Source organism: Megalops cyprinoides, chromosome 3 (assembly GCF_013368585.1).
Source record: "Megalops cyprinoides isolate fMegCyp1 chromosome 3, fMegCyp1.pri, whole genome shotgun sequence".
Lineage (NCBI taxonomy): Eukaryota > Metazoa > Chordata > Actinopteri > Elopiformes > Megalopidae > Megalops > Megalops cyprinoides.
The window spans coordinates 44,273,121-44,285,266 of record NC_050585.1 but is presented as its reverse complement, the minus strand read 5'-3'; the positions used below and the strand labels follow the sequence as shown (position 1 = coordinate 44,285,266).

Genomic DNA, 12,146 nt, shown 5'->3' with positions numbered 1-12,146 from the left:
TGCTTTTAATTATCCCAGTCTCTCTGACCAGTTTGCTTTTTAATGCATCTGTCTGTCCGCAGTGGTATGCAGGGTGTTATAAATGCAAGCTAAATAAGTGCCACTTGGATGCATGTGAGAAGGAAAAGTTTCTTGTGAGTACTGTTTGCATGTAGACAAAAGTAAAATATGAATGTCAAAAAATTTTTTAAAATTCCTTCGACAGCAAATCTTCTGACTCCATCTCGGCTCTTTGATGACTGAGAAGGGTGAGAATGGTTCTGATTCTCTCCAGGTATGTAGAATTCTCACACACGGTTTTAAAAGACATGCGTCTGAACTAAGTGGTTTAAAAGGCATATGCCATTCATGGCCCCCCCCTCCAGTTCCCTGAAATACTAAATAGAAACATACCATTCCTTATGTAAACACGAAAATATGCCGGATGAATCCTCACTTAAATTGAAATACATATCATAACTTTAAACAATCATATACAAGAAATATTTACAGATCATTGTGAAAGGTAAGGTTGAAAGTGTGCCTTGCTATGTCAGGTAATTTATAGTGAAATGTCTGTTAGAGATGCCTTAACTGCTGGCTTCATGTCCTATGTCATTAAAATGATATCTGATGTTCTATTACAAATTGAAATCAGTGCATTCCATTTCATTCTATACATGTATACTCCTACACTCAACCAATATGTAAAATAACATAGATCATTTCACACTATTCATATCGAATCATAAAAAAGCCTGTAAAAGACTAAGAGCACATCTAGATAACACACATCAGTAATTTCTCTCATTATATGGAAAATCTGTCTTTGCACTAAGGGCTTCAGTCAATCTAATGTGTCATTTTAGCACTTATTTAAATCAATAGCGAACGCAACGCATTGTGATTTGTTTGAGTAGCAATTGCAACAATCTTCTCTTTTTTCTTTGTGAATTCAGAGAAATCAAGCTCATTTTACGTGTTCTTGACTTAATGCATAGCTAGCATGATGTTGTAATACTTGAGAAACTTGTGATTGAATCAAGCCCAGAGTGGGACCTGCAGTTAGTCCTGTGCTCTCTTCCTTGCCTCACACTAATTCCAGGTAGGGCGTACTGAGTTGTACATTGAAGTGACCTTCAGCTTAAAGCTTTTACTTGCTTCTATCTGTTTTTGTCAGCTGTGGGGTTTTGGCAAAAAAGGATGTGTTTCTTTGATTGATTGTTTTATGTATATATATATATATATATATATATATATATATATATATATATAGCTAAAAGTAATAGAAAGATATGCTAATATATTCTACTATCCCTAAAAATCCTTGAATTGAAATAATGCATAACATAAACAATAAGTGATATCATGATTAAGTGAAATTAAACTGCAATAGAAAAAAGTTACTTGAATTAAAATCCTATTTTTTATCATAACCCTATATATTGTGTAAATTTTGGCAATACAAAGACAAATGTCTTAACTAGCAATTCTAATGTTTAACTTTTTGTTCCTTCAATTTCTCAAACCACCTATTTGATCAGAGCTGGTTGATATGTGTACTAGTCAGATGATTTAATTTAAACCATTCTATCACTGAGTCCTCCTGCAATTTTTTTTCACTACCTATTCTCAGCCACTGCTACAACATTAATTAATGCATTCAACAAAATAAACCCTTAAAATTGACTCAAACAAACTTGTAAGTGCTCGATCCATTGTGTAAACTATAGGTGATAAACTGGAATTCTGGAACAGGCACCAGGAATAGATTTGTAATCTCTCACTTCTACATTTTTTTCATGTATTAGCCAGCAATTAAGGTGTTCCAGGATCAAATGGAGTCAGTCCTGAATTTAGTTTGGATGTAGTAATTCAAAGTCTTGCTTGTGTTGTAAAATTAATCAAAAACGTAGCGGCATTTTGTAGTTGTTTTTTTTTTTTTCTTTTTTCGTTTTGTTTTTGCCCTTGCCTACGTCCTCTTAGTTGACGTAGTAGAGCCAATAAACGATGTTGAAGAAGGAGAAGACGGTGGGGAAAATCATCCGCGACCACTTGTCGATAGAGTTTACGTCAGTCAAGTCGGGGATGGTGATTTTCAGCTGAGAGGCGCGCCTCCGTAGCCGGCTCTTCTTCTGGGCGACGTGGCGCTCCAGCGCATTGCGTCCGAAGTTGTGCCTGGCCAGGCCCGCTTTGCGGTACTGCAGCGTGGAGCTGTCGTAGGCCAGCATGGTACTCCGGGGGTCGCCCAGGCCCAGGGTCAGCTCTGATGCCCCCATCTCGTTTTTGATCTCCAGGGTGCTCAGGAGAATGTTTTCATGGGGATCCATCTAAAAGCAAAGACCGGTGGACTTGTTAGTCTGGTCGACGGGGAAGCAGGAGCAGCTGTTGTACACCCTAGAGCTAAAACCTGCAGGCTGATTGGTTCTAGACCTCACCTCTAGACTCCGCTTTCTTTCAGGGGAATGCAAATGGATTTTAACAGTGCTTCGTAAATTATAGAGGTATCATTCAATTTAAGCTGACAGTAATGTTTTAGCTCCTTTGCTCTTCTGATCTAGTTCTTATCTACTAATTTAAGTGGTAACATAGTAAAAACAAGACATTCTCTGATGGCTGATTTTATGATTTCACAATATAATGATCTAATGAATATAGTGGTTCCAGTAAGATACTCATCCTCACATTAAATACACATTTGTTATGTAAGACAGTATGCTAACCTAACCTAATATGGGTATAGGTAATTTATTTGGGCAAAACAGGGATTTAGAAATATTGGCTTCACTTTACTTGATGTGGGCATTAAATAGCTTTCCTAACACCTTAAAGCTTTACATGGTACATCATTACAGTTGCCATGAACATATACATAGTAATACCTAATACCATCTAATAATTAATTCCAACTCTTGCTGCAGTACGTCTGACATGATATTATGTCACTAGTGGCACAACGTTTATACGTTTTGTAGTCTGATGTCAGTGGTTATATGTTGGTCATAATGTTATGCCTTCTTCCAGGAGCTATGACTGTTTTTTGCACTGATGATGTTGTAAGACCCACATCAAGTAAAATGTTACTGAAATCATTTCAAAATTTAACCTTTGAATGGTTTAATCATCTGAAATATTTATAGTTCTCTTTAAAGATGCTCTATACTGCTAAAGATCTGTACTACTTACTACTTGTTTTAATATATAACCTCAGGTAGTATGAACAATACCAATGCTGATTTCCCTTTTTGCATTTTGCTAATTTCAGATAATTGTCAAACAATTCTTGCAACCTTAAAGGTGCCCTAATTTATGTTTAGCATCATGGTCTTCACATTTCATCCACTTATATAGTATGCAGACTGAACAGGTAAATAAACATAAAACAAAACAAACAAAAAAATACATGAGAACACAGAATTGGTTTCAACATTAACAATATATGTACTTTTTGGATGAAAGGAGAAGGTGGGGCTGAGTAGACAAGGTGAATGTCACAGTGTGTTCCGGAATTGAATTTAAATATCAGTGTCCTCACTAATTAACAACGTTGTCCAATGAAAAACAAATGTTTGCCTTGTCTAATAAATCTTAGTTATTCCCTAAATCAATACTAATAAGTGTTTAAGTCATGTAGCTTAGTCTGCAGCAAAGCCTCTCACACAAAGCTACTCAACAAAATGGTAAGTCTTTCGTATCTGTCAGTTGCAGCATAATCGTGCTCTAATCCTATTTTCTGTCCCCCTTCATTCTCTGCTTTTCAACTGGAGCACTTGTGTGTGTGTGTGTGTGTGTGTGTGTGTGTTTAAGTTGTTCTTTGTCTTTGAGAAAGAGTTATGCATTTCATTCAGTGGGAAACATTTTAAGCATTACATTGACAGAAACAGTTTTCTTATACACAAGACTATGCATGTACAATCACCAGAACTGAAACAGTTGCATAAAAGAGATACATCTATCAACCTGCTGTGTTTTTGTTTTGTTTTGGTTTTAACTGGGTACAAGCCTGTCTTGTGGAATACAAGGGAAGGGAAAACAATGGTGGTGATGGAGATGGCTACTACTTTCAAGTAAACCAATAATCAAAAGCAAAAACAACTACACAGTTGGTTCTGGATAGGTCGTAATGAAGATTTAGCGCATTGTGAGTAATCACTTTCAGCTGTTAATCCAGTACCTTATTCTTTTGCTCGCCTAGTCCTATCGCTGCATCCTCCACAAAGATTGGTTCCCACATCGAGTCATGAGCGTCAATATCCCTCTGTTTCATTCTGGCATACAGAGCATCGTCTCTCTGAACTACATTTCCCACCAACCACTGCAAGCATACAAAATCATCACCGTCAGTTGCCGGGAGATGTAACGCAAAATGGAGAATGCACTTTAGCCGTGATCAAAAAAGGGCAACGTTACAATTGTCACATTACACTACAAAAACTGAGAGTTTGAGGAAGTGCTGCCATTTTGGGAACTCAGCCTCAAAATGGAGCCACACAAGTCCCCCAAAGCATTCTTCCAAGATGGCCTCTCACCTGTGAGAGACCGCTACAGCTTCTGGTTTTTCCGGAGGAAAGCATGCACGTTAAAACATCTTTCGTTGCTTGGCTTTGTTCGATTTTTCAGGTCTCTGCTGCACCAAGCGAAAGATGCTTAAGTATATTCCAAAGTTAATGTTACTTAAACCATACCCACTCATCCCTGCCTGCACTCTCTGTGAAGAGTGCTATTGATCCTATTACTTGTGAGAGAAGAAAAATGAAAGCAATACAGTACAGTCAGTGCGAGCATTGGAGAAATAAATATCTAAAAGATAATACAGGTATGTCCGACTGCAACTATTTTTGCAACTAATCATCCCTAAGCACGTATTAGCTTGGTTTCATACATAACATGTACTGCCTAGTTAAGACTACAGTGTGAAGAAAAATATGAAAATATGTATGTAAAATATATATTCTAAAACAAGAGCTGAGAGTTGATTCTTTACATGCCACTACCACTGACATACTATTCCTGCTACTGTTGTTACGCTGTACAGCATGAGACCTAATGATCAGAAAAAATATAATACCAGCATTTCTAATCAAGAAATGTAGGTGATTTCATTCCATCAGTCTATATGTATGTTTAGTGGTATGGTGGAATTAACAGAAAATTAAAAACTAGGGAAAATATTTGTTTGGACACTCATAAATGAGCTATGAAAAGCATCATTGACCCATTGGTTTGAGCTTGGAATGTCCAACCAAACACTTTCCTTGGCACTCCTTTTCAGATACTTGACTTATTCCAGAAAACAAGATCAATCTCAAGGTCCAAATTAAGCTTATATATGAAGTGATAACTGCAGTTAAATATTGATTTCATCCTCTTATTTTTTAAATCCTTTTTCCATTTATTTCTTGAAACTAGGTGTTGTGCAATATATATGTAATTTGATCTTTTTTTTATTTTAGACTGTTACTAATACATCAAATAAAATTTCACTAAAGCTCAGTAAAACACGCCTCCCAATGATAAAGCCCTTGTGTGCTCTTCACGCAGTGATAATTGACTATTTTTTTTCACTGACATTATATAACTTACTTTTCATTTTCTTTTATTTTCATAAACTGCTGTCTGACTCCTACATTTTGTTTTTACCTTTTCAAAACACAAAGTTACTTGGATTCTACACTAAGCTTTACTTCTAAGCTTTACTGTAAGTGAGCATATAAATTGATGACATGAACTAACGTTACTTGGAATGGTGACTTAAAAGAAAATAAAATCACAATTTCCTCATAATTAGTCTACACTGGCTTTATTTTACATTAAACTTGTCATGGCAAAAGCCTTTCAGGTAGCTTTGTGTGTGTGTGTGTTTGTGTGTGTCTGTATCTGTGTGTGTGTCCGAAGAGTGTTAAATCTAAAGTACTGCTTTCATCTGAGGTTCATAAAATAATGTGTGTAGTGGTGCCTACGTATAGGCTGTACCACAAAATCAAAAGTCAAACAGTGAGATAACAGTGAAGACATGAGAACAGACCAGACAGGCACAGTAAATACGGCGATTCACAGTACAAAAACAGTTTACGCATTGGAGTCTCTGTCATGTAGGAGGAGACTCAAACATACCTAAATTAAAAGCACTTGGGGTGAATAAAACAGTTCACAGTCATTCCTCATAACATTGACAATATTGTTAACACACATACAGTAAATGTAAGTGAAAATACCATACATCATTGCAGCAGATAACAGCAGTAGACACTTTTTATGAATTATCAATATAAAAATCTTTAATATAACTGCAATAGTAATGAAAACGAATGCAGCACTAATGATACTCTTTCCATTAATTATGCAGGAATTCATCCACAGGCAAAAACATGAGAAATCAAAATGCTACTGACTGATGTTCTCCTGGCTGAATCTACTGCATTTAATATACACCAATGAGCATGTCCACACATGCGAGGCATACCTTATTGGCTTCCATTCTCATTTTCTCATTGTTGGCAGTGGCAGCTTTCTCAGCCGCCTTCTTCTGGCGTTGCGGCCCCCTGCCGAAGAAGATGTAGTTGACCAGGGCATACTCCAGCAGCGCCAGGAAGACGAACACAAAGCAGCCCATCAGGTACATGTCTATGGCTTTGACATAGGGGATCTTGGGAAGGGTCTCCCTCAAGTGCGTGTTGATGGTGGTCATTGTCAGCACGGTTGTGATGCCTGGAAAGCAGCAATTACAGCATGTGAAACAGAAGTCAGAGGTCCTTCCGCTGTTACCTGAGGGCAATACTCAGTGCCTGGGAGTTAGACATAGAACTTTCTCCAGTAAAAGCATGCTGTGAACAGGAGATGTAAGCTTCCCTGGACTGAGGTGCCCTCTATGCTATAGTTCATAGTAGCAGATAGAAGGGATTTTGAGGCTGTATTTGCCAAAATGGGAACACTTGTTGAGAGGATTTAAATGCGAAACCTCCATCATAGGCTCATGATTCCCCTACCCTCTGTTACCAGTCACAGCGCGGTTCGCTACAGATGTTTCCCTGCCTTAGCCAGCAAGTTTGATTTGAGTCAGCAAGTCATCTGTATGCGCATTCAACACTTGGTCAAACAGCATCACTGCAGTGGTCCTCTCTGAGGTAGTCCAGCTGGAAGCCGCTGGTACAGCCCTCCTGTTCCATTGAATAGGCTGCTCATGTTTAGTTTAACCCTCGTTGGTTCTGTACAGGCAAACTATTTAGTTTAGCCCTCATTTGCTCCTTACAGACAGTTCCTGCCTTGTGCCCCACCTCCACCTGTAGATAAGCTGCTGCCAAGGCTTTTAACTGACACATCAAGTGCTCACTTAACAATGAGGTCCGATTCTCTGGGAGTTTCCGTTTTTTTTTAAACACTACTGCTGTTTTTCATTAAATTTAGCACACTGCTCCTCTCGGATAGATAAATGCGGGTCAGACTCCAATCAGGGAGAGTGCTGCCCTCATCGAAAGAGATGGCAGCAGCAAACGTTTCGCCGCCTCCTACACCGGACAGGCTTCTGAGACCCGGGTGGGATGGGCTCATGTAATCGAGGATGACAGTGAAAAATTGTGTCTTCCAAAAAAAAAAAAAAAAACACAACAACAAAACACACAGAGGCACTCAAATCAGAACAAAAAGAACTCACGGCAGTCATCCATCACTCACGCTTTAGAAATCCCCGCAGTCGTATTTACTACATAACAGAGCTGTTTCCTGGCACTGATACAAAAAAATAAAGGAGTACACAAATTTCTTTTGTGTACTCCTTTACTTTTCCAAAAAAGCAAAATGTATACAATTTTAGGACTTATAGCTCGTTACGGTAAAAGCTCTGGCTGTCCAAGTTAGGTATCACACTTAATAAGGTGTCACATGACTCACAACACATTTTTGTGTTATCATCTTACACACAAATGAGCGATTTGGAGCTCTACCACAGCACAGCAAACCTTTCTCATATGATCATCTGGGTGCTGGCTCCTTACCTAAGGCCACTCTGGCAGCAGAGGCATCATAGTTAATCCAGAAGGAGACCCAGGACAGGATAGTGATCAGGATGGACGGCATGTAAGTCTGCAGGATGAAGTAGCCGATGTTCCTCTTCAGCTTGAAGCTGAGGGACAGCCTTGGATAGGACCCTGCCGAGGCAGAGAAGAACACACGGACTTTCTGGGAAAAGAGTAAACTACACAGCACGCCTCAAATGCTTGTGGTCTCCCAGGTTCCCTCATCCTTTGGCTGGCTACATTGCCCTGAATTACACTACACTATTTGCAGGGCAGACTCCCTTATCCAGAGTGACTTACATAGCTTACACCCTTTGGTTACCTCTTTTTTGCACCCTGGAAATATGTCAGTCAATCGGTTAAACGATCAAATTTAATTTCTTAGAGCAGATTTTTACTAAGGAAATTGTCACAAAGTGACAAAAGCATGCAGCATAGTACATTTTCCAGAGGCAAAAAGAATATCCTTCAAAAGGAATCATAGTTCCATTTTAAGCCAATGACATACATTAGCATTGAGGTGTTCAGTGAGTATCAGTGAAGCTGCAAAACACAGTTGAGTCAAAAGAACTGCCCTTTAACATCATGGAGCTCATTCCCCATTGTCATATCTTTCATCATGTTGGTATATAGTGTGTACTGGAATTTCATGGATCTTTATCTGACTGCTGATCCAGTATATGTAAAGTGATCTTTGATAAATTGTGATTGAATGGTTATTTTTTTTGTGTGTGTGGCAACAGCAGCCTTTGGATTCCACTAGTCCTGTATGGATACAGTGAAATGGCACTTATTTTAGGACCAAGAAGAAAAGAGGAGGAGTAGGAAGAAAAAGTGCACAGAGAGGCAGCAGTCGTAAGATTGCTCCCAACTCCATATTTAATGGACGGTTTGCTTCTGTGTCCCTCTGTGAGAGACGTGGTCGCTCTAGCTCAGAGTGGTTGTGGTACTCTAATGCCGCAGCTTGCCAGTGGAGGACAGGAGATAGGTGTGAATTGCTTTCACGCCAAGAGGGAAGCCCGAACTGTGCGTTCTACCCCCTCCCAATGAGCACTGAAACAGGGGCGCTCATACTAAGAGAACAAGAGTGTTGCTCTGTTAAATCTGGCTGTTTCTGCTGGTCTAGGGCTCAGATTGGTTACCTGGTGTCAGATCTAACTTCTCTCAGGAGCACGCCTCAAACAGCCTTCCCAAAATCACCAGTGTGGGTCACTGCTTAGGGAGTGAAACCAGGAGGTTGCAGGCTCAAAACTCAGGTGGGACACTCTAGCAGTACCCTCACGCAAGGTGCTTAACCTGAATTGCCTCTGTAAATTTCCAGCTATGTAGGAGAATAACGTGTAAAGTGTAAGATAGGGGTATTTACTGAGTGACTTAATAATGGAATGCGCCCATTCGAGAGCAATGTTCTGCAAGTGCATTCTCTCTTTGCAACATAAAACCTACCTCTGTTGTCCATTTTAAACTACATCGGCTCATGCTTTGAGCTTTCAGGCTCCCATGCCAATGGCAGCTTTATTAGGCCTGGGACAATGTGGAGATTCAGAGTAAAATCATTGGTCTACATAATCTTAATTATACAGTGCACCCCCTGGCATTTCCCTTCTTGTAAGTTCTTAATTTGAAAAGTTGTTTCTAAAGTACCTCCTCTACTACACTCTCTTTCTGGTTGCTAGCATGGCAAATTCATGAATATGAAAATGTGTTTATCAATAAATCATGGTTTCAAACAACATTTTAAATAACTAATGAGTATGCCCTCTGATTTAGAGCAGGGGTGGTCCCCTCCTACCCCTGCGGTCTGTACTAGGCTCGTGCAGGGAGACCACCCCATTCAGTCTGGCAGCAGCATGGTGTCCCCCTCTCTCTTTCTCTCTGTCTCTCCCTCTCCCTCGACATGCACAGGGTTGTCCTTTTTTCTTGTACATGCCCAGCGATGTGGAAACTACATATGTGGACCAGCATGTATGGGGAAACACAGCACTGTGATGTAATGCTTGGGCACCTTTTGTATGACCTTTAAAAGGAAAAGCACTTAGCATCCTCGCTGTCGGCCCTCGCTGTGTAGTCCTGATGCGCAAGGCCAGCTGTTCTGATCCTAGCCTACACACGATTCCCGACGAGTCATATCTCCTTCCCAGTTTGAGTCCAGTGCGCGGTCTCTGTCCTGCCTCATGCAGTGTGACAGCATTGCGTGTGTGTGTGTGTGTGTGTGTGTGTGTATATGGGAGCACATTAGCCAGGTTGCACTCCTGGAAACATCCGTAAGATCAAGCACCCAGACAATAGCACAGGACTGAGCTAACAGGACTGGAGACAAGCCCCCTATCAAGCATCCAGAATGGACACTCACTGAGCATGCTCACAGCGCTGCCCTGCTGACTTCACCCCACCCACGGACCATATGTCCACCTTTCTGACACCTGCTGGCAAAGAAGATGTGATTTGTAATTGCTGCCCTAAATGATTCAGATGGGCTTTGAACCTCTTTATGTCTATGGGAAGGAGGTTGAGTCAGGTGACCAGATAATGGTTTGCGTCTCCTTCTCTGTGGGATTGGTATCTGTCTGCAGTTCTGAATGCAAATCCAGCAGCAATACCACAGCTGTGCTGTCTTGGCACTGGGCTGTCTGTGTTGCAAAATCAATATGACTCGCTTCCATGGTGCTAGTCTGACGTAAACCCTTCTTTTGCCTGTGAGGGTATCATCCATCATGTATATGAATCTGGTGTGCATTGCCCTTTATTATTCTTTACCCTGGCAAGGGGGAGAACAGATGCAACAGAACTAACCAGGGCACTGTTACAACATTAGATTCAACAAGCACCCGGGTTTGAAAAAACTATTACAATTTAGGCTAGTTTCCTTGGTGAACTGAGGACTTTACCTGTTGAGAAGACCACATTCTTCGAGATGAGCTTGTAGTCCACAATGGAGAACTGGGGAAGCTCTATCCGTTCCACCCCTGTCACGGCATGGTCACCCCCTCGCCAGTAGAACTCTATATCATCTGTGGTGTAGCCATCTGAGGGAGGGAGGGAGGGGCAGAAAATGATTGAGAGATTATAGGTGCATGCCATGGGTGGGCACAGAAGGTTCCAGAGACTGTAGGGTGTATGGGATTGGACCATTGACTCAATAGAGCCACATACATGAGGCCTAAAATATGGTCTACTCACTTGAGATGTCCCAGAATGCATTGCAGTCAATCAGTACAGTGTATGTATATCTGTCACGTTTCAGCACAGACACGGAGGAGGAAAGTCAATAGTGTCCAAAGTAGTATGCCAGTTTTGGTTTGATAGTATTCCCAATATATTCCAATAATTTCAACAAAATAACTACACACTGAAACGACTCGATATTTATTGCATCATATTCTAAGGAGGCTGGTATTATTATCTGAGACAGTAACTGAGAAGGTTTGATTCAAGAACGCCTTCTTTATTGACATTGGCAGGGCTGTTTCTTGTGGTGGTCCTAGTAGAGGGGTAATGATGTCATCGTGATGATGTCATCATAAAAAAGAAGTTGAAAAACTTTTCAAACTGAACTGCAGTGTAAACAGAGCTCTAAAACTTTGGATTATTTCTATTATTAATGAGTCCTTTATTATTTATGACACAAAAGACAGTCAGGGTGATAAATTATGAACACATAATAAAGTTTTGGAGTTAACTAGCTAGCAAACAGATTTACAGCGTGGTCGGCACGATGAAGTCCTTTAGAGTGCTTTCTCAGTGGCTAGCTGGAATGGCCATTGGCAACAGCATGCACACTGCTGCTTACTCTTTCCAGTGTAGAGGCTGTCCCTACACAGTCCCTTTTATGACTGTATTCAATAAAAATTATGAGCATACATATGAATAGATAAAAGACAAGTGGCACTCATCACAAGGACATGAAAGACTGAGGCCCTTTAACGGTTTTAAACTCACTGTCAAGGGTCTATTTTCTATTGTTATCACATACATTAATGCTGATGACGAATCCCTGTCGTACCATCTACATGACCAGAATGGGGGAGTGCTCATTTTGAAACCCCCACTACCTCAACAATCTGTATCATGAGCAAAGGAATGCCAACACTCGTGCGTCTCCAAACAAGCACAAGTTTGCTGAGGTTCAGCACAATCTCAATAAACATTTCATGT

The 12,146-nt window shown here is 40.4% G+C and overlaps 1 protein-coding gene across 2 annotated transcripts in view; it reads right to left on the bottom strand.

The window, feature by feature from the left end:
- Positions 1 to 1,911: 1,911 nt before the first annotated feature.
- LOC118773986 (gamma-aminobutyric acid receptor subunit beta-2) overlaps positions 1,912 to 12,146 on the bottom strand; it is a 53,075-nt gene continuing 42,840 nt past the window's right edge. Inside the window, exons 6-10 of one of the 2 annotated variants that reach the window (XM_036523069.1) lie at positions 10,880 to 11,017; positions 7,971 to 8,123; positions 6,443 to 6,687; positions 4,154 to 4,294; positions 1,912 to 2,309 (exon numbers count right to left, since the gene is read on the bottom strand). In XM_036523069.1, coding sequence (XP_036378962.1) covers positions 1,962 to 2,309; positions 4,154 to 4,294; positions 6,443 to 6,687; positions 7,971 to 8,123; positions 10,880 to 11,017 — 1,025 coding nt within the window. In that variant the 3' untranslated portion in view covers positions 1,912 to 1,961. The remainder of the gene's footprint in view (positions 2,310 to 4,153; positions 4,295 to 6,442; positions 6,688 to 7,970; positions 8,124 to 10,879; positions 11,018 to 12,146) is intronic. The other variant, XM_036523070.1, reaches the window with a different exon arrangement.